General features: G+C 43.4%; 1 protein-coding gene across 2 annotated transcripts; it reads right to left on the reverse strand.

Moving 5' to 3' along the window:
* Window positions 1-3025: 3025 nt before the first annotated feature.
* On the reverse strand, window positions 3026-20244 carry GPRASP3 (G protein-coupled receptor associated sorting protein family member 3). Of its 2 annotated transcripts, none has more exons than XM_055393909.2 (5): window positions 19960-20244; window positions 7957-8055; window positions 7474-7569; window positions 7061-7139; window positions 3026-6743 (listed from the first exon to the last, which is right to left on the reverse strand). In XM_055393909.2, exon 5 carries the CDS (start codon window positions 6591-6593, stop codon window positions 4899-4901), a length of 1695 nt encoding a protein of 564 aa, XP_055249884.2. In that variant the 5' UTR covers window positions 6594-6743; window positions 7061-7139; window positions 7474-7569; window positions 7957-8055; window positions 19960-20244; the 3' UTR covers window positions 3026-4898. The 2 variants fall into 2 exon arrangements, with proteins under 2 accessions (XP_055249884.2, XP_088689869.1); XM_088833743.1 differs by lacking the exon at window positions 19960-20244 and adding an exon at window positions 9073-11994.
* Window positions 20245-22266: the final 2022 nt, after the last annotated feature.

The following is a 22266-nucleotide window of genomic DNA, read 5'->3' on the forward strand; positions in this document are numbered from 1 at the left end:
TCCTTGCAGTCCAAGGGACTCTCAAGAGTCTTCTCCAGCACCACACTTCAAAAGGATCAATTCTTCGGTGCTCAGCTTTCTTCACAGTCCAACTCTCACATCCATACATGACCACAGGAAAAACCATAGCCTTGATTAGACGGACCTTTCTTGGCAAAGTAATTTCTCTGATTTTTAATATGCTGTCTAGGTTGCTCATAACTTTCCTTCCAAGGAGTAAGCCTCTTTTAATTTCATGGCTGCAATCACCATCTGCAGTGATTTTGGAGCCCCCAAAAATAAAGTCTGACACTGTTTCCACTGTTTCCCCATCTATTTGCCACGAAGCGATGGGACCAGATGCCATGATCTTAGTTTTCTGAATGTTGAGCTTTAAGCCAACTTTTTCATTCTCTTCTTTCACTTTCATCAAGAGGCTCTTTAGTTCCTCTTCACTTTCTGCCATAAGGGTGGTGTCATCTGAATATCTGAGGTTATTGATATTTCTCCCAGCAATCTTGATTCCAGCTTGTGCTTCCTCCAACCCAGCGTTTCTCATGATGTATTCTGCATAGAAGTTAAATAAGCAGGGTGACAACATACAGCCTTGATGTACTCCTTTTCCTATTTGGAACCAGTCTGTTGTTGCATATCCAATTCTACTGTTGCTTCCTGACCTGCATACAGGTTTCTCAAGAGGAAGGTCAGGTGGTCTGGTATTCCCATCTCTTTCAGAATTTTCCAGTTTATTGTGATTCACACAGTCAAAGGCTTTGGCAGAGTCAATAAAACAGAAATAGATGCTTTTCTGGAACTCTCTTGCTTTCTCCATGATCCAGCAGATGTTGGCAATTTGATCTCAGGTTCCTCTGCCTTTTCTAAAACCAGCTTGAACATCTGGAAATTCACGGTTCACATATTGCTGAAGCCTGGCTTGGAGAATTTTGAGCATGACTTTACTAGCGTGGGAGATGAGTGCAATTGCGCGGTAGTTTAAGCATTCTTTGGCATTGGCTTTCTTTAGGATTGGAATGAAAATTGACCTTTTCCAGTCTTGTGGCCACTGCTGAGTTTTCCAAATTTGCTGGCATATTGAGTGCAGCACTTTCACAGCATCATCTTTCAGGATTTGAAATAGCTCAACTGGAATTCCATCACCTCCACTAGCTTTGTTCATAGGGATGCTTTCTAAGGCCCACTTGACTTCACATTCCAGGATGTCTGGCTCTAGGTGAGTGATCACACCATCGTAATCATCTGGGTCATGAAGATATTTTTTGTACAGTTCTTCTGTGTATTCTTGACATCTCTTCTTAATATCTTGTGCTTCTGTTAGGTCCATACCATTTCTGTCCTTTATCGAGCCCATCTTTGCATGAAATGTTCCCTTGGTATCTCTAATGTTCTTGAAGAGATCTCTAGTCTTTCCCATTCTGTTGTTTTCCTCTATTTCTTTGCATTGATTGCTGAGGAATGCTTTCTTATCTCTCCTTGCTATTCTTTGGAACTCTGCATTCAAATGGGTATCTTTCCTTTTCTCCTTTGCTTTTCGCTTCTCTTCTTTTCACAGCTGTTTGTAAGGCCTCCTCAGTCAGCCATTTTGCTTTTTTGCATTTCTTTTCCATGGGGATGGTCTTGATCCCTGTCTCTTGTACAATGTCACGAACCCCCGCCCAGAGTTCATCAGGCACTCTGTCTATCAGATCTAGTCCCTTAAATCTATGTCTCACTTCCACTGGATAATCATAAGGGATTTAGTTTAGGTCATATCTGAATGGTCTAGTGGTTTTCCCTACTTTCTTCAATTTAAGTCTGAATTTGGCAATAAGGAGTTCATGATCTGAGCCACAGTCAGCTCCTGGTCTTGTTTTTGCTGACTATATAGAGCTCCTCCATCTTTGGCTGCAAAGATGCAAAGATGGCTGCAAAGAAATCAATCTGATTTCGGTGTTGACCATCTGGTGACGTCCACGCGCAGAGTCTTCTCTTGTGTTGTTGGAAGAGGGTGTTTGCTATGACCAGTGTGTTCTCTTAGCAAAACTATTAGTCTTTGCCCTGCTTCATTCTGTACTCCAAGGCCAAATTTGCCTGTTACTCCAGGTGTTTATTACTCAGCCATTAAAAAGAATTTGAGTGAGTTCTACTGAAGTGGATGAACCTAAAACCTGTTACACAAAGTGAAGTCACAAAGAGGAAAACAAGTAATGTGAATCAATGCATATATATGGAATCTAGAAAAAAGGTATTGATGACTCTATTTAAAGGGAAAGAATGGAGATGTAGATATAGAAAACTGACTTGTGCACAGAATGGGGGAAGAAAAGAGTGGGACAAACAGAGAAAGTAACATTGACATATATACACTACCATGTGTAAAACAGCTAGTGAGAAGTGGCTCTATAATACAGGGAGGTCTGTGATAACCTAGAGGGGTGGGGTAGGGGGAGGGGAGGGATAATATGCATAATACAGCTGATTTGCAATGCTGTATGGGAGAAACCAATACTACTTTGTAAAGCAATTTTCCTCAAATTAGAAAATAAAAAAGAAATGAGATCTTCTTCCCTCTGAAAGAATATATGTTGTATGATTCCTTTTATGCAAAATTACAGAAAATGAAAATGACTCTATATTGTCAAAATATAGATTAGTGCTTGTCTGGGACAGCATAGGGAGAAATGGAAAGGAGAGATTACAAAGGAGCATGACAAAACTTTTGGAGCTGATGGACATGTTTGCTATCTTGATTATGGTGATAGTTTCATGTTTGTATACATATGTTAAAACTTATAAATTGTATACTTTAAATATGTAGGGTTTGATATATGTCAACTATATCTCAATAAAGCTATTAAATAAAAAGCATATGGTAGATATGCAGAATACTAAATTGGAAAGATAACTGAAAGGACCAAAAGGCAAACCGCAGAATACTATAGTCTTATTTTTATAGAATAAATTTATGCACATTCTTTATTAAGAAGATATGCAATGGAAGATTATAGAGTATTATGCACCAAATGTTAACACAAGAAAAACTTTAAATAGAGATTCAAAAATATTTGTAGAAGTCTATTTATTGATACAGAAAGATAGTCACAAGAAACAGTGGAGGACAGGGGAGAAGGCAAGTTACAAACAGTATTTACAGTACAGTCCTGTTTCATTTTTAACAAAGTATATAATCCAATATTTTTACATACCAAGACATTCACTTCAACTCAGATAAGAGGTTCTAATTCCTACCATGAGTTTTAGAAAACAGAGCTATAGTCCATAAGTCCTAGAAATGCTTTCTGGACCACAGACCTTCAGGAATCACTATCATGTAAACTTAAGCATCAACTTCTCTCCTAGCTTTCCTGTTTTGTGTTGACGAAGCTGCAGTTCTAGGCCTGGGCCTAAATTTCTCCAGTTAAGCTTATCCCGTACAGTTTTAGCTGGTACAAATACAGAGAGTAGGCTTGCCTACTAGTAAAAGATAGAACTGTTTTATCTTTTCACGACTCACAGGAGAATAAATTACAAATGGTAAACAAATCAAGGTAGCTTTGCAAGGAGGAAGAAAACAATTATCTTTTAAAACGTAAGGTATGAAACAATGTACAGAATGATTCTAGTTCTTTGGAGGGAGAAAGTACATACAGATTGAAGCCCATAAGGTCATATAGCAAATTTCAGTTGTTTTGACTCCAAATTTACATCTTATCCATTCAACTGTTTTGGGAACCAACTGTTTCCCAGACACTACCAGTTCAAATCCATACACATTCATCCTAGACTTTTCTTCGAACTCCAGCAAGGTTTAGCCAAATGCCTAATGGACATGTGCATTCAGAGGAAGTTAAGAATTTCAAGACTGGCAGGAGCATGATCTACAGCAAAATTTAATCATTAAAACCAATCTGTGAGCCTTGAAGGCTGCCACACAAAAAAGTGGAAGGGGGCTATAAGGTAGTGGGGCATTGAGAATGGGTTTGGTATCAGACAAAACAGCAATGCTTGTCTGCCACGTAAATCTAGGAAAAACGGTTTAACCTCCCTAATTCTCACTGGAGGTGATCCAGAATAATGAGTTATAATCGTAAAAAAATACCAGTACGTAGCTCAGAGAACCATTGTTGAAAAGAGGAAACCTGTAATATGTAGTGCTAACACAGTTACTGGCATTAACAGTAGGTACTCTGGAAATTGTTTCCTCTCTACACCTAACTCCTTTCTCGTCTGTATGACTTGACATAAATGAAATAGCCAAAAAATGAGCTATAAATGTAGTTATCAAAATAAAAATGAATATTACATTTTATCTGAGATTCAGGGCCATTTGTATGTTGTAGAATGAGCTATTTGATTCAGGTAGAATAGGGGAAAAACAGTTAATTCCTTTTACATTAAACAGCCTGTAGCAAGCAACCTTGCCATTATATATTGAGAGTGCACATTTGGCAATGAGCATGTACGGTATACATATATGTCTGTGTACATACATACGTATGAGTATATGTGTATCATTAGATATCTTTTTGTGTATATGCCTTGTTTATGCAACTAGATTATAAATTCAAGGATATTATCTTTTTTAATCATTTGAAGCTGCAAATGGATTTAAGCAGATACTAATGAACAAGTTTAGCTTACTTACAATACACCAGTTTACTATCTTAAATTAAGTAAAATGTTAAAAAGCTCTCCATCTACACAAGATAATAATTGACAGATGTTTTAAATTCATAATGAAACACTGACACCCCAAAATGGTCTAGCTCAGGCCTAGACTGTCACAGGTAATATTGTGTTAAGATGTAATTCATAACATGCACACTGTAATAACCAAAACATTATGCATGGCTCTTTGGGAACAGACAGCCTATTCAAGTGTGTAGATTGTTCAAAGCATTCTCTTTTATTTCTAGCTCATTTTACATTGTTTCAATGATCACTTTAATTTCACGGAAAATGGCCATGAGTGTACTATAACTGGAGTGATCAACAACTACAATCGAGCCCTTTCTGATATGCTCTTTTATGTTAATAAATATGGCCACAGCACTAACGAGATTGGCTTTTGCCTCTTTCTGGTTAAAGATGAGTTTTAACGCTGCTAATGATTCTGTATTGGTCATATCTCTGGCTGCAGTTGGATTTTCAGACATATTCAAAAGTACTTTCAAAACAAGATTTCTAGTTTTACGATTTCCAAGGGACAGCAAATGGAAAAGCTCTGAAAAGTAATTGGCAACAATGTGATGATGATTAGAATCAGCAGTCAGTTGTCCTAGTATCTTTAATCCAGACTGTTGTCCAGGTGAATTCAAGGGGAAAGATATGGTTTCTTTACACATATGCTCAACATGTAATTCAGCCTTGCGTTGTCTTTCATCCCCAGAGGGGGGAATCAGAGTAATGACAGCCTTTTTTCTCATTTCAGAGGAAGGAAAAATGAGCAAGGTTTCAATAAGTGTCACTACACCCACCTCATTAATTAACTCTTGAGCAAATGGATGAACATTAATGATCCCCATTGCAATTTGAGCTATTTTATGAATGAGAGGATCAGTAGTTGACTTAAGTAAGGTAATAAATCTTTCAAACTCCTCAGAATCCATGCAGCATTCCATTTTGCAAGGGCAAGCAAATGGCTTAATCCCATTCACCTCCCTGATCCTTATTTGGCGCCTAATTTCCCCTATGGTTTGGATGAAAGCGTCAGAACCAAATGGGAACTCAGAGACAGGCTGTGAGCTAGAGGGAGTGCTTCTAGAAGGGCATGCTGCCGCTGTTGCCTCAGGCGAAGAATGGGTATTTTCCTCATCAGAGGCCAGGACAACATATGAAGGAGGCTTTTCTTGGGATCTAAAGCCTAACACTGCTGGAGTTACAAAAGGAGCGTTGGGCCATATAGTTACCTCAGACCAGTCCTTGGGCCTATCTTTTTCATTAATTTCATCTACAGGCTGAGGCTTAATTATCCTGCTCACAGGTCTAGGGTTAGGGTCAAAACTAGTTTCATCTCCATCCCAAAACCAGCTCCCAATAAAGGTCTCCTCCTCCTCCTCCTCAGCTCCTGACCTAGCCTTACAACTGGTCCCAGCCACAGGCTCCAACTTCTCAGCACAGGATGGGGGAGCAGTATCAGCTTTACCTTCATCCTTAGCACTGCAATGTTTAACAATCTCTTCTCCATTCCAGAACCAGGAACCAACATTGGCTTCTTCTCTAGCCCCAAACCAGGTATCAATACGAGTCTTATCTTTACATGTAAACCTGGACTCAGCAGTAGCCTGAGCCGCAGAACAAAATGGAGCTGCTCTAGTGGCCTCATCTTCAGCTTTGGGACGGACATCTGGCAGATGTTCTTTCATCTCAGAAACAATCTTGTTTTTAGACGCTGCCTTCACCACTGCCACTGCATCTGCCCGAGGCCCTGCCTTAGTTATTGCTTTGGCCTGGGTTTTGGCTGCACCAGTAGCCTCCCTCTTTCCTTCAGTTGATCTGACTGTATCAGTGGCCTCCCTTTTTCCTTCAGTTTCTACAACAGCTCTTTTTTCAGTTTTTTCCTTCTTTTTATTCTCATTCTTTCTATTCCTATTCCTTCTATTCTTAGCTCCAGCCATAGCTGAAATCTAGTTATATAGATAGCTCTACACAGTCTTGGCCTTGGTTCTCAGTATGTCTTGGGTCAGTGTCCTAATATTCTTTTACTAGGTTGAAGGTGATGATCTTCTGTCACTCCAAAGCTACCACAGCTAGCACTGGAGATAGACCTGAGGTGGAAGAAGAAAACGAGCTTTCAGTCTCTTCCAACTGCATTTTTCGATGCAGAAAGTCACACAGAATGTGAGTACAGATGGGTTGCGTGGTAAGAGTAGAATAGTAGAAAATGTTTTTACCTCATTTTATCCCTACCATAGTCCCACTAATGCCCAACAATGCCCTATCCAGACACTTCTCTTTTCTCTGCATCAAATAGGAACAGAGATGATGAGAAAGTTTGGTGCAAGTGAGCAAGACTAAGGAGTATAGCCCCTTTGGAATATACCACTATACACTACAGGTCTATCCTGGTATGTCTCACACCAACCTGCACTGATATGGTGGACTTTTCTCCTCTTCTCTTGCTTCTGGTGTTGATAAGCCCTATAGACAACTCAGAGGTGGACCTGTGAACAAAAACACAGAAGGGACTGGAACTTTAAGCATTTGGTAGACAGATATGCACTCTGGCTTCTAAACCCAATACCTGCCTTTCCAAACCTAGAGCTTTGTTTCTGGCCTCCTTGATCCTCTTCCATGTTATCCACCACTTCCTGGGGATCTATCAATTACCCTATAGGCACAATCGTGTCTTATCCCATCCCCATCTCCTATACATAAATGTGAGGGCAAAGGTGTGTGGGAAGTTGGAATACAATGGCTTGAAGATATGATCTGGTCTTACTTGTCAAAAGCCAATTTCCACTCCAAATCAATGAGGGTGTTCATGCTCACACTCACCTTGGATTCAAATGAATAGCTTTCGTCCTCTTTCCTAGTCAAGTTCAAAGAGAACAGCTACCTGCAGATTTCTACAGGACTCTGAAAAGAACAAACCTATGAAAGACAAAAAAACAGGAAAGAAAACAGAAGATACTGAGATGACCCAACACCCATCACAAGTGTTACAACACACGCTTCTGTATATCCAAGGCCATGAAAAATGTCTCCCATCTCCCTGCTCTTCCCAAGTCATCTCCCATCCACTCCCCAGGTAAAGACCTGCATCTTGTCTAATCATACCTCCCAACTCTAAAGTCAGTAATTTTCCTAGCAGAGGCCACACATCCTCCCTTGACTGAAAATATGAGATGCAAGAGTAGATAGTGGAACATAGGCAACTGTATTTAAAAGGCAGGCAGTGAAGATAATGGGGACTATCATTTCAATACCATCTTGCATGCCACAGCCTTTTCCCCTTTCCCACACATACATAGTTCCTACCTCATTCACCACCTATGCCAGCCAGGCCACACAGCAGGTGGTTTCAGGAGATGCTATCTTTACCACTACAGAACAGTCCACTAGCTGAAGAGTCACACCCTGCATAAAAAGGAGGAACAGTCAGTAAAACACCAAAACAGTACGCTGACAATGGTAGAAAAGTATCAGGTTAGTGAACACATTCCCAGAATTCAGGTCCTAAGATGTCCTTTCGAAGAATCAAGGAATAAGTAAATAAACGTCTCTCACCTTCCAGAAATTGATACCCACTCCCAGTAACTCCAAAAAATCTGTGGGACTGCTTCTGCACCAAAATGAGAGGGGCTGTGAAGGGAAAATAGGTTTGGGTTTCCAGAACCAGAAACTGAATGGGTAGACTGACTTCATGCGTTCTAAACTGACCCTGCACAAAATTTTCCTCTCTATTCTGAAGAGCCATTCCGACACTTCAACATATTCCAGTGTGCTAGGATGTTCAGAAAACAGAAACGTGGATTAATACATTATTTATTTATATGGATCCTTCCGGTGAAAGCCTACGGACTCCTCACTGTGTCATCTGCTTGCATTTGACACGTAAGAGCTAAATACGGAAGGCAACTAAACAGCTGTATTAAGCAACAGATTTGTCATTTTGGTGTCTTCACAATCTACGCGCTCAGTTCCCCTTCCACTGAAGTCGCCAGATCAACTGCGCAGACAGGAGACTGACATCAAAGAGGTGCCTGTGGGAAGGGACTGTGGCCGGCACGAGGGACACTGCAGGCCCCTTGGCAGAATCACAGCCCAGGCTGCTCCCGTCCCGGCTCCGGCGGCCTCCCCGGAGACCCCACCCGGGCTCCCTCCGCCAATTCGGGCGTAGCAGCTTCCCGCACAGCCCTCTCCCCGCACAGGCACCGGGAAAGCCCGCCAGGGACTGTCCGCGCCGCACGCCTCCCCAGCATCCGAGGGAGCCCCTGTGGCCAAGACCCGGGCCCGGCCCGCGCCGGTCGCCGCCTTCTCAGCGCCAGTGGTTCCCCGGCGCTAAGCACCTCTCTAATGGGTCCCGCTTCGACCAGCTCGCCTCCCCGCCCTCAGGCTGCGAGCCGGTCGTCGCCCCGCGACACCCTCACTTGCCTTCGCAGGCGCAGGGTCCCGGTGGTCGGCCTCCCTCTCCGGTCGCAGCTCCTCTCTCGCTTCCCACCGCTCGCCGTGCAGGCAGAACAAAAAGACGGCTCCCGACCCCCGCGCCAAACCCGGCAGGAGTGGCGCAGGCTGCGGCACTGACGGCTCGCGGCGAGGGTGTCGAGAAGAGGGGCGGAGGGATACGGCACGAATGGGCTCGACGCCCCCTCCCAGGCCCACCGTAGTTCCGACCCACAAGGGGCGGGGCCGGGAGGAACGCCAGCCTGAGGGGCGGGGCCACGCCAGCCCTCCGCTGCCCGCTGTGGGCTGAGCACCCCACGCTTCTGGCCCTGCAGCGTAGCGGGGTCGCGGGCCGGGGCTGGGAGGGTCGCGAGGGGTCGCACCGCAGGGGGCAGCGGATGGATACAGGCTGCCCCGCAGTGTGTGTGTGTGTCTGTGTGTGAACCTGCAGACTGTTCGGTGTCCGCGCCCTCCCCTCCCCCATCGCGCCGGCCATCCTTCTTGGGCGCGGGTGGCTGGGGGCTGCTTTCGCCTTCGGGGCCGCGGGCTGGAGCAAAGTGGGCGGGGCGCCCGTGGAGGCCGAGCCCCTGCCCCTCTTCTAGGGAAGGCAGCCCCTGATCGACCGCTGGCTGAGGAGACAAACCACTTGTCTGCGCCAGTGTCGTCATTCTTTCTGCCACACTGCTGTTCTCAGTCGCTGTGGTGGCACTCTTTGCCAATTCACTGTCCCCACAGTTGCCCAGGAAACAGGACCTTTCCCTGACAGGACCCGCACCTGCTCAGACAATCCTGCTTCTCACCCCACAGCCGGGGGTCAGGCACCATGTAGGGGCAGTCCTGCCTCCTCTTCCTGGCTTCTGTCTGTCAGGTCATCTCTTGCAGGGGATTCCAAGGGCTCATCTTCTTTGGCAGGGTGGGAATACGCCAGGATTAGAGCCAACTGGGATCTCACATGCTTGCCATACACACCAGTCTAGTTTTATCTACTACGTCTATTAACATATTAATCATAGAGAATCCAGAAAAATAGTACTGATGAGCCTATTTAAGAGAAGAAATGGAGATGCAGACATAAAGAATAGACTTGTGGACGCAGTGGGGGAAGGAGAGGCTAGGGCAAACTGAGAAAGTAGCATTGACATATATACACTGTCATGTGTAAAATAAACAGCTAGCAGGAAGCTACTGTGTAACAAACACAGGGAGCCCAGCCTGGTGCTCTGTGATGACCTAGAGGGGTGGAAGGTGTGAATTCGGGGAAGCCTCAAGAGGGAGGGGATATATAGTAAATATATATAATTGTAACTGATTGGTGATGATATAGTGCAGAGACAACCATAATACTGTAAAGAAATTATCCTTCAATTAAAAAACCAAGTTAATCGTGTTTATTTTAAATTGCCTGTTTGATAGTCCCCAAATCTGCATTATATCTGAGCCTGGTTGTGATGCTTTGTATCCTTAAACAATGCTTTTTCTTACCTTTGAATACATCTTATAGTTTTGTGTTGAAAGTTGGATGATGGTAATAAGGTAAACCGACTTTTAGTAACTGTTGGGCTGTGCATAATGTTTGCTGTAACTGTAGGTGCCAGTGTTAAAATTCCTCTAGCCTCTTATTTTTGTTTCTCCTCTTAACTTTGGGCTTCCCTAATTATATCTTGCAGAGAGAGTCTGCATTTGCAACTCTTTCGGCTGCACTTCACTGTTACTGTACTGGAGGCCTGTTAGCATAATCTTACAGTTAAATTCCAGTCTTTTGTGGGCCTGTGCCTCTTGATTCTGCCCTTCACAAGTGTTTCTTTAGCATCTTTCTTCTCCTTATAGGAGAATGGAAGGTTAGAGTGGGCTGGATATAAGGAATGCCTTTCCCTTAGCTGGGATAATGTTCTGGGAAAGTCCTTTTCACTGGAGAGTAGCCCTTTGTTATGGAGAAGACTGGGGAGTGTATTTCTTGAGTGTACACTTGCCCTCCCACTGCCAGAGCCCTGAGATCTTTCTGGTATCTTCACTATGAGTTCCTGGAGGTAAAGTCCACTGCAGGTCCCTTAGGGGTTTCTCATTCTCATACATATAGCATTTTGTCAAAATTTCCACTTAAGTGTTCTTACCTGTTTACGTCTCTAGCAGTTTCTGCTCTATGTAGAGAGATAGGCTGTGACTCTCCGATTTGTCTTTTCTCCAGAATTTGGGGTGGTCATCTGCCTTGTGACCTAAGTTCTATGATGGTTCTAAGTCATTGATTCTCAGTTTGTTCAGCTTTTTTCCTGTTGTAAGTACAGGACTTCTAAGCTCTTTGCATGTCAGAACTGAAAGTGTGGCCTAGGGGATTTTTTTTTTGGGGGGGGGGATTATACATTTTATTATTATTTTTTTAAAGTAATTAATTTATTTTTTATTGGAGGCAAATTATTTTACCATATTATATTGGCCTAGGGATTTTAACAGGGTAACTAAAGATCAGTGGACACAGCTTTCATTCTCTTCTTTTCAGCTGAACTTCAGATCTGGGAATAAAGCTGCTCTTGAAAAGCTAGCTGCTCCATGAATATTTGCTCTTTTCTCTCCCAAGTATAGAAAATTTACATGACTCTCTGAACTTAGCATCTTAGCCCCCAGATTCTTAATGTGGAGTGCAGATTAGAATTCAGACTTCCTGAATCAAAGATCTGGTGAGGTCTGAACAACTGTGACTTAACCTCTGGAGAAAAGTCATCTCTGTTACCACCACCACCATAAAGAGGTGCTGCACTACACTACTAGGTGCTTTCGTAGATTAGAGTTACCAGTTTCTAAGCCCTATAGTGAGTGATAGTCACTCAGTCGTGTCCAACTCTTTGCAACTCCATGGACTGTAGCATGCCAGGCTCCTCTGTCCATGGAATTCTCCAAGCAAGAATAATGGAGTGGGTTGCTGTTTTCTTCTCCAGGGCATCTTCCCAACCCAGGGATCGAACACAGGTCTCCTGTATTGCAGGCAGATTCTTTACTATCTGAGCCACCAGGGAAGCCTGGTGACATTTCTAAGTATAAGACAGGTCATCTTAAAAAGTATCTGCAGATACATCCTTGACTTTATCTTATAATCTGTAGACAATATGTTAGAATATGTAATGAATCCATACACCTTTTCCAAAGGAATACCAGAGACAGAAGTAGCAATAAAGTTATACATGACAACCATCAATCAGATGAAATAATTTAGATGAAGCTGGTTTCTCTCAGAGAGAGGGGGACTAGGCAAGTGGTCATGAAGGAACTACTTTGCATGAAAAATAATGTTCAGTTCCATGCTGGTGAACATAGTTCTGTTTTTGCCACATAAATCCTCTACTTCAAATTACTGTCTGAATGCTTTACTAAAACTCTGCTCCTGGCCTTTGTTTTGGAAACTGTTACTTTCGTTGCCACCTGCTGATCACTGTCCTCTGAAGCTTCTACTTCTTTCCCACTGTCCCCTGACACCTTGGTTGCCCTTGTGTTGTCCCTGGAAACTTTGACTGCCTTCCCACTGTCCCCAGAATTTGTGATATCCTTCCCGTGGTCCTTCTAGCTCTGGTTGCTCTCTGGCCAGAGAAAGCTGCCAGTGCCGTGAATCATGCCACTTTCCTTGTACTTCTGTTACTGATGCAGTAGGGATATCAAACCAAACACCCTGCTTTCCTTTGAGAAAGATCATTCCCTTCACTTTGTAATCAATATCCTCACCCAGTTACTCTTTAAGTTCTTCCCAAGCATAACTAATGTTTGGCATTTCAAACATTTCAAAAAGCCCTGTAAGCACTTTCTCAAAGGAGGCTGCATAGTAGAGTAGGGACTCTTTCCTGTGGGCTCTACTCTGGGACATGGCCAGACTTCAGAGCTATACAGTCCAAAGCATGAGCAGAGACTTTACCACTAACTATTTGTGTCACTTTGGAAAAGGTACTTAATGTTTCTATAACTCAGTTATCCTTCCAAGGGGATTGGTAATTACTTTACAGGATTCTTGTATATACTAACTGAGGAGCTATCTGATATTCTGAAATATCTGCAAGTATCAAGTCTTTCTAGTTCCTTTTAAAACCGTGATCTAGTCATAGTATGGGGTGGGCTAGGAAAAGCAATAAGAGTAGATGAGATCTCCTTGGTGGCTTTTAGAGGTCATAATTGCTAAGACATTGCTATTGTGCTCTTTCTCACTGTAACGTTGGTGCTCTGTATATTCTGTGTTGCTTAACATAATCCTTTACTATATTAAAAGAACATCACTTTTACATAAATATGTCTCCCTTCTCCTTATAGTGATGTACCACAAGGAAGCTGATCCCAATTCTAGAGGTGAGTCTTCTCGGTCTAGGGATAATTCATCCCCTTGGCACTCTGGAATGGATGGTGATGTAACTCTGCTCAATGAGAAGTGAAGAGAAGATTGCAGAAGAATTTCTGAGGAAAGTGTCCTCACTCATAAGAAAAGGCCATCAGTAAAGATATCTTCTTTTCTTCCTTCGAAAGTTGCTTGACTCCTTGCACACATCAAATTTCTAGCCTTAGGATGGAAGCTGATATTGTGAGTGGCAGATGAAAGAGATGGGAAAAAAGCTGAGTCCTTAGCTGAATCAAACAATCATCAAGACTGCCCTACCTCAGTAATTCCAACCAGTGAATAATAAATGTCCTTATTAAGTTAGTTTTAGTTAAATTCCTCTTCCATAGAACAACCCTAAATGTACTGTATGCTCAAGCACAAAATAATGCTTCAGTGAGTAACAGTTTGTGACCTTTGTTTGTTGCTAAGCCTCTTACCCTGTTGGTGGGAATGCAAACTAGTACAGCCACTATGGAGAACAGTGTGGAGATCCCTTAAAAAACTGGAAATAGAACTGCCATACGACCCAGCAATCCCACTGCTGGGCACACACACCGAGGAAACCAGAACTGAAAGAGACACTTGTTCACCAATATTCATCACAGCACTGTTTACAATAGCCAGGACATGGAAGCAACCTAGATGTCCATCGGCAGACGAATGGATAAGAAAGTTGTGGTACATATACACAATGGAATATTATTCAGCTATTAAAAGAAACACATTTGAATCAGTTCTAATGAGGTGGATGAAACTGGAGCCTATTATACAGAGTGAAGTAAGTCAGAAAAAAAAAACACCAATACAGTATATTAACACATATATATGGAATTTAGAAAGATGGTAACGATGACCCCATATGTGAGACAGCAAAAGAGACACAGATATAAAGAACAGACTTTTGGACTCTGTGGGAGAAGGTGAGGGTGGGATGATTTGAGAGAATAGCACTGAAACATGTATATTACCATATGTGAAATAGATCACCAGTCCAGGTTTGATGAATGAGACAGGGTACTCAGGGCTGGTGCACTGGGATGATCCTGAGGGATGGGATGGGGAGGGAGGTGGGAGGGGGGTTCAGGATGGAGAACATATGTATACCTATGGCTGATTCATGTGAATGTATGGCAAAAACCACTACAATATTGAAAAGTAATTAGCCTCCAATTAAAATAAATTTAAAAAAGAGTCCAAGTTTCTTCCTCTGTGCTATCTATCATTCAACACTAGTTCTGTCTTATTCATTAAAAAAAGGCTCCAGTGCATGATACAAAGAAACAAATGCTAAAATAGGGGTGAATAAAATACTGTGTAAGTACACAGGATGGAGGAATTACTTCCTACCAAGGGACAAAGAGTAAGGGTGAGAGTTTCAGAGAGACTTCAAACAGGTCCTAGCATTTGAGCTGAGCCTGAAAGGATGGCTATGTTTCCCACAGGCAGAGAAAGAGCACGAGGATATTGAAGACTGAGAGAACAGCCTGGGGAAATGCACAAAAGTAGTAATGTACAGAGAACAGATGGGTTGGAAACAGCAGACAGTACAATGCAGCTTAAGTACAGGCAGTGGAGCAGGGCTTAGAGTGGATGAGGCATGAGTGAGTGCCTCCTTAAATTATGTCTTTATCTCATTCCAGGTCTGGCCCAGACTTGGAAGAATGTGTTGGAAATGGAGATGGAAAGGTAGAACTGTATGGGAGAACTGCACAGGGCCTTGAAACCCTCCATTGGGAGCCTGGTAGAATTTTCTAGATGAGATCCCACTGAAGGTTGCGTTTTTGAAACAGGGTAGAGCAGAGGATCAGTTGTGATAGACAGAATGTCATCTGTCCTATATCTTTCATTCATGATAAGACAGATGACAATTCCACTCTAATTTTATCCCCAGGCAGCAACACTGTAGGTCAAGTGACATCTGAACGGGTCCTGATATTTATTACACGTGATAACCCATAATATTTATCCAGAAAGGAGGGAGAAACAAAAGGGCCACATATGTGTTGAGGTACTTACTTCAACTACACTCCCAGTAAAAAAACTGAAGGATGATCTAGCCCTTGTAAGTGCCACCCAAGGAGTGATCAGAACAGAGGTAATCATATTTATGCATAGACACACACACCTCCACACCTCACACTTACATGTCCTTTGGCTGAGATTGAAAAAATCCACAGGCCTGAGTTAGTTAAGAATCTGCACTGGGATGCATGTGGGACTTAGAGGTATCTCGCTGGAGCACCCTGTGAAGTTTCCCAAATACAAATGCACCGTATGCACCGTGTGAAGTTTCCTTAACAGAAAGCAAAGGCTGAGGGAGCTCTGATAAGAAAAAACAAAATAGAAAAAGAACTTTAAAAATCATCTAAGTTGTAGATGTATGCCACAAAAACATAGGCTGCTTTTTTCACCGAATGTAACTTGTTTATGCATGATGCATAGGATCATACGTTGGTTTATAGATATGAATCGAGAGGTGCCTACTAAAAATAGTGTGTGACACTTTTTTTTTTACATCACCAGTTCTTTGACACCAACTACCCTGAGTCAGAGGCAGACTCCACAGGTTTAAGAATGCAGTTCCCAATAATACTGTCCCCATTTGAGATCAGATGCCAATTACAAGTCCTGGAGTACCACCCACAATTTTGACTGACCACTAATAAATTCAAGGGTTCCCATGACACTCTCAAAAAGGTCTTAATGACCCAGATAACCACAATGGTGTGGTCACTCACCTAGAGCCAGACATCCTGGAGTGTGAAGTCAAATGGGCCTTAGGAAGCATTACTGTGAACAAAGCTAGTGAAGGTGATGGAATTAAAGCTAAGCTAATTCAAATCCTAAAAGAGGATGCGGTTAAAATGCTGCACTCAATTTGCCAGCAAATTTGGAGAACTCAGCCATGGACACAGGACTGGGAAAGGTCAGCTTTCATTCCAATCCCAAAGAAGGGCAACACCAAAGAATGTTCAAACTACCATACAACTGCACTCATTTCACATGCTAGCAAGGTAATGCTCAAAATCCTTAAAAGTAAAAGTGCTAGTCACTCAGTTGTGTTCAACTTTTTGTGACCCCCTAAACTGTAGCCCACCAGGCTCCTCTGTCCATGGAATTCTCCAGGCAAGAACACTGGAGTGGGTTGCAATTTTTTCTCAAGGGGATCTTCCTGACCCAGGGATTGAATCTGGGTCACCTGCATTGCAGGCAGATCCTTTACTTACTGAGCCACCAGGGAAGACCTATAATCCTTCAAGCTAGACTTCAAAGGTACATGAAACAAGAATGGCCAGATGTACAATGTGAACTTAGAAAAGGCAGAGAAACCAGAGATCAAATTGCCAACATCTGACAGAAAAAGCAAGGGAAGTCCAGAAAAACATCTACTTCTGCTTCATTGATATATGCTAAAGTTTTGTGTGGAACACAACAAAATGTGGAAAATTTTTAAAGAGATGGGAATACCAGACCACTTTACCTGCCTCCTGAGAAACCTGTATGCAGTACAAGAAGCAACAGTTAGCCCCGGACATGGCAATGAACTGGTCGAAAATTGGGAAAGGAGTACACCAAAGCTGTATATTGTCACCCTGCTTATTTAACGTCTATGCAGAGTACATAATGCGAAATGCTAAGCTGGAGGAATCACAAGCTAGAATCAAGATTTCCAAGAGAAATATCAACAGCCTCAGTTATGCACATGATACCACTCTAATGGCAGAAATTGAAGAAGAGCTAAAGTGCCTCCAGATAAGGGTGAAAGAGAAGAGTGAAAAAGCTAGAATAAAATTCAAAATTCAAAAAATAAAGTCGTGACATCTGGTCCCATTAAACACTTCATGGCAAATAGATGGGGAAAAAGTGGAAGCAGTGACAGATTTTATTTTCCTGGGCTGCAAAATTACTGTGGATTTTGACTGCAGCCATGAAATTAAAAGACACTTGCTTCTTCAAAAACAAGCTATGACAAACCCAGGCAGCATATTAAAGAGCAGACTTTGCCAACAAAGGTTCATATAGTCAAAGCTATGGTTTTTCCAGTAGTCAGTATGGATGTGAGTTGGACCATAAAGAAGGCTGACTGCCAATGCTTTCAAATTGTGGTGCTGGAGAAGACTCTTGAGAGTCTCATGGACAGCAATGAAATCAAACCAGTCAATCCTAAAGGAAATCAACCCTGAATATTCATTGGAAGGACTGATGCTGAAGCCGAAGCTCCAATACCCTGGCCACCTGATGCAAAGAGCCAAGTCGTTGGAAAAGACCCTGATGCTGGGAAAGATTGAGGGCAGGAAGAGAAGTGGGTGACAGAGGATGAGATGGTTGGATGGCATCACTGACTCAATGGACATGGATCTGAGCATACTCCGGGAAATAGTGAAGGACAGGGAAGCCTGGAGTGCTGCAGTCCATGGGGCTGCCAAGAGTTGGACACAAATGAGTGACTGAACAACAATGACCCCCTCAGGTTTGATTTTTTACTAGAACAACTTGAAGAACTCACTAAAAGTGCTATATGTAGAGTTATAGTTTTACTAGAAAGGATACACATAGAACAAGGTATGGACATGTCTCAAACATACAGACAAATTCCATGCCTTCTTTTCATGGATTCGGGGCAAAATCATCCTCCCTGGAAATCAGTGTGGTTACCAACCAGGAAGAGTTTTCACTGAGGTTTCATTACATAGGCATGATTGAGTAAATTACTGGTCACATGACTGAACCCCAAATCTAGCCTCCTCCCCACTCAGGAGTTCCTGCTGGCCTAAAGTTCCAACTCTAAATATGTGGTTGTCCCTTTATAGTGACCAACCCAAATTCTCACATCCTGAAGCTAAGTAGGGACCAACCACAGTCCATTCATAAGCATAACAAAGATCCTCCCAAGGTTCAAGAAATTCCTGGCTCTGTGCAAGGATCCAGAAACAAAGGTCAGATGAACTCTCTCTTATACCACTTAAGGGCTTCCCTGATAGCTCAGTTGGTAAGAATCCACCTGCAATGCAGGAGACCTGGGTTCGATCCCTGGGTTGGGGAGATCCCCTGGAGAAGGGATAGGCTACCCACTTCAGTATTCTTGGGCTTCCCTAATGGCTCAGCTGGTAAAGAATCTGCCCTCCCAATGCAGGAGACCTGGCTTCGATCCCTGAGTTGGGGAGATCCCCTGGAGAAAGGAAAGGCTACCCACTCCAGTATTCTGGCCTGGAGAATTCCATGGACTGTATAGTCCATGGGGTTGCAAAGAGTCGGACACAATTGAGCGACTTTCACATACCACTTAATGTTTGAGGTGTTTTGTTAAACTCTAAAACAACACAGACAAGACAACAAAGTTTGCAGGGAAAGGCCAAAACTTAAATGTTGGTCACAATACATATATTACTAGAATTCTGGAGAATGGAGGGAAGAGGATAACAACAAAAGAGGCAGGGGGTAAGAGAGGAGGGGGCAGCCCTAAGGCCTCAATCTACGTAATTTTACCCACATGCCCACTGCTCTATTTCAGCTTTTAAATACAAACAGGAGGGTCTGAAGTAGAATTACTGCATAGTTTCAACTCCATACTGAGTATAAAAATAAGGATATGAGTGAGCTTAGGAAAATTCATTCTTTCCTAGTGGCACTTTCTTAAACTGCCCTGGTATCAGGTGGATATGGCGTTGGGAGGGAGTGGGTAGGTGGAGAGGGGATATTCACTTAGAAAGAGGATAAGGATATACCAAGGACCTACACCTAGTGTAAGGATACCAAGGAAACCACAAGGATCTTACACCTAGTGGAAAACCAAAGAAACATGCCTGAAGAAGTGGGCAGAAGGCAAAAGACAAAGAGAGCAAAGTGTCAGCAGAGCAGACACACATGAGACCATCCATAAAGCAGTTTTCATAGGTGGTTGCCAGAAAAACCCTATTCAGGAGGCCCAGCATGGCAGCAGGAGGGAGCCTCCAAGGAGTAGCATCATCCTGGGAATTGAGAAGCTTGGCAGTATCCCAAAGAGAATCCTATGTGAAGGGCCCCAAACAAACAGATTCACTCCTCCTGAGTCTGTTATCTCCCTTTCCCCAGAGCTGCTCAGATTGCGGTTAATTCCTCTCTTACATCTCCAGGCAGCTGGAGCCTTGGATATCCCACCCCCTGCCCCAGTTTTGAGCTGGTTTCACCAGCTGGAAAAGACAAACAGTAGAGAGTGCCAATGAGGTGGGAGGAAGGGAGTGTAGCTCACAGTTCTTATCTTCACACCTGCATTTCCTAATGTAAGACCATAGGTGTTCACGAACTGTCACTTCACCGTGTCCTCTTTCTAGGCACCCCTGAAGCCAACTGCTTCCTCGTGTCCACCTCCCCTACCCAAACAGAAACAGTCGCGCCACCGCTGGATGGGGAGACTGGGGTGGGGTGAGGGGCGTTCAGAAAGCAGGAGGGAGCAGGAGGGAGCACGAAAGTCCCAGGCGCTTCCTCCACGAGGATCTAGTCTCCACTACCACCTCCCTTGGACGCTATTTCCCAGCCGGCCTCGAACCCACCTCCTCCAACAGCGGCCGCTGCTTCTCTCCGCATACGCCTCCCTCAGGATGACTTCCGGCCTCTTGAGCTCCTGGTCAAAAATCAGGCTCCGGCTAAGGCGCTCGCGATTGGCTGAGGGACTGTGTCCTCTGCCAACAAATACCGTAATCCTGGGCACCTGAGGAATTCGTTTTCGTTTTCAGGCTAGTGCAGCATGAAGAGACACCCTACCACTCCTCCTACAGCCGTCTGTCAAGCGTCAGGTGCAAGTCTTGCCCGACACTTTTCAGCGCTTACACACCTCTAGCCGGTCCCAGCGAGAGCGCCGTCATGTGACCCGCCCTCAGCCTCACGTGACCGCACATTCGGCATGTCTGCCGCAGCCCTGCAGTAGCCAGTCAGGTACAGTCTTCTGCCTCTAGGGCTGAGCTGCTTGCTAGAACAACCTGAAGCTCCAGGTGGTGGTGAAGACAGAGAGCTGAAAGGAAGGCTGGATTGCAGCCAACGCTTCCAGTCCTAGGCCTGGGCTTTGCTCTGTAGCAACACAGGGCTGGCGAGGAGCACTCCGTGAGTTCACAGAAAACTCGTTTGAGTAGGCTCCGGGAGTTGATGATGGAAGCCTTGACAGCAAGGAGATCAAACCAGTCATTCCTAAAGGAAATCAACTCCGAAGCCTGGCGTGCTGCAGTCCATGGGCTCGCAAAGAGTCGGACACGACTGAGCGACTGAACTGATGAGACTTGGGTGATGTATTAAAACACACGCAAGATCTGTCTTGAAAATACTGATAGGCAAAACATTCGGTCTCCAATTTCCACCACCAGGACGATCTGTTATCACTTCTGGTTTGTGAATGGAGGTAAAACTGCCACTTTGCGCCAATTCCAAAAACCTTGGAGCCTAAAACTGGATAGGAGGTGTTGCACTGTCAGAAAAAGTATACAAAAATTGGGTAAAGACAACATAAGTTACTGGATACTAGTTAAGTGCAGTGCTGGGATTCACTTCTTGTTGACTGAGCAAGTTTTCAACGCTGAGAGGCTATATTAACTTGTAGGTATTTTGTCCAATAGATATGGAAATTATTCATGTCCAGTGGAATAGAAAACATAAATGATTTCAGTTTATCGCCTTTGAGTTATTAATCAATTTTGTACCTGATCCAGCAATGTTAAACTAACATTTATTGATTTTCTATGTGTATGAAATTTAATACATATATATTTTGTCTGCCTCCCTGGTGGCTCGGTGTAAAGAATCCACCTGCAATGCAGGAGATGCAGGTTCAATCCCTGATTTGGGAAGATTCCCTGCGGAAGGAAATGGCAACCCACTCCAGTACTCTTGCCTGGGAAATTCCATGGACAGAGGAGCCTGGCAGGCTACAGTACATGGGTGTTACAAAAGAGGCATTCAAATTAGCAGCTAAACATGTTTCATGATTATATTGTCTATATTGTATATACACATCTCCTTCAGCCATTCTCATAATCTTAGTGGCTGTTGTGTTGAAAAAAAAAACTTCCATATGTCCATTTCTAATTTTATTGTTGTTCAGTCGATCAGTCGTATCCGACTGTTTGCAACCCCATGGACTGCAGCACGCCAGGCTTCCCTGTCCTTCAACATCTCCCAGAGCTTGCTCGAACTCATGTCCATTGAGTTGGTGTGCCATCCAACTATCTTATCCGCTGTCACCCCCTTCTCCTCCCACCTTAAATCTTCCCCAACATCAGGGTCTTTTCCAATGAGTCACTTCTTTGCATCAGGTGGCCAAAATATTGGAACTTCAGCTTCAGTATCATTCCTGCCAATGACTATTCGGAGTTGATTTCCTTTAGGAATGACTGGTTTGATCTCCTTGCTGTCAAGGGACTCTCAACACCACAGTTCAAAAACATCAATTCTTTGGTGCTCAGCCTTCTTTATGGTCCAACTCTCATGTCTATAGATGACTACTGGAAAAGCCATAGTTTTGACTATACAGACCTCTGTTGGCAAAGTGATGTCTCTGCTTTTTAATACACTGTCTAGGTTTGTTATAGCTTTTCTTCCAAGGAGCAAGTCTTGTAATTTCATGGCTGCAGTTACCATCTGCAGTGATTTCTAATTTATGAATCATAAATTTACCATTTCAAAAATTAACAGCATCCTCAGACAAAACATTTTCACCGTGTCTAAAAATAACAAGACATATGGTATTTCCCACAAGCCTGTATTCCCTCTCCAAACCAACTCTATCCCTGACTTCTGCAATTCTTGTCTGAAGGTATTGTATGATATTTTTCTTGTTTTGTGGAAAATACACATAAAACTTACGATTTTAA

Source organism: Moschus berezovskii, chromosome X (assembly GCF_049115385.1).
Source record: "Moschus berezovskii isolate FMDL1 chromosome X, NW_MosBer_1.0, whole genome shotgun sequence".
Lineage (NCBI taxonomy): Eukaryota > Metazoa > Chordata > Mammalia > Artiodactyla > Moschidae > Moschus > Moschus berezovskii.

Bases quoted from the DNA above. Each gene is read 5' to 3' on its own strand.
- GPRASP3 (XM_055393909.2), bottom strand. From the start codon at position 6,593: ATGGCTGGAGCTAAGAATAGAAGGAATAGGAATAGAAAGAATGAGAAT.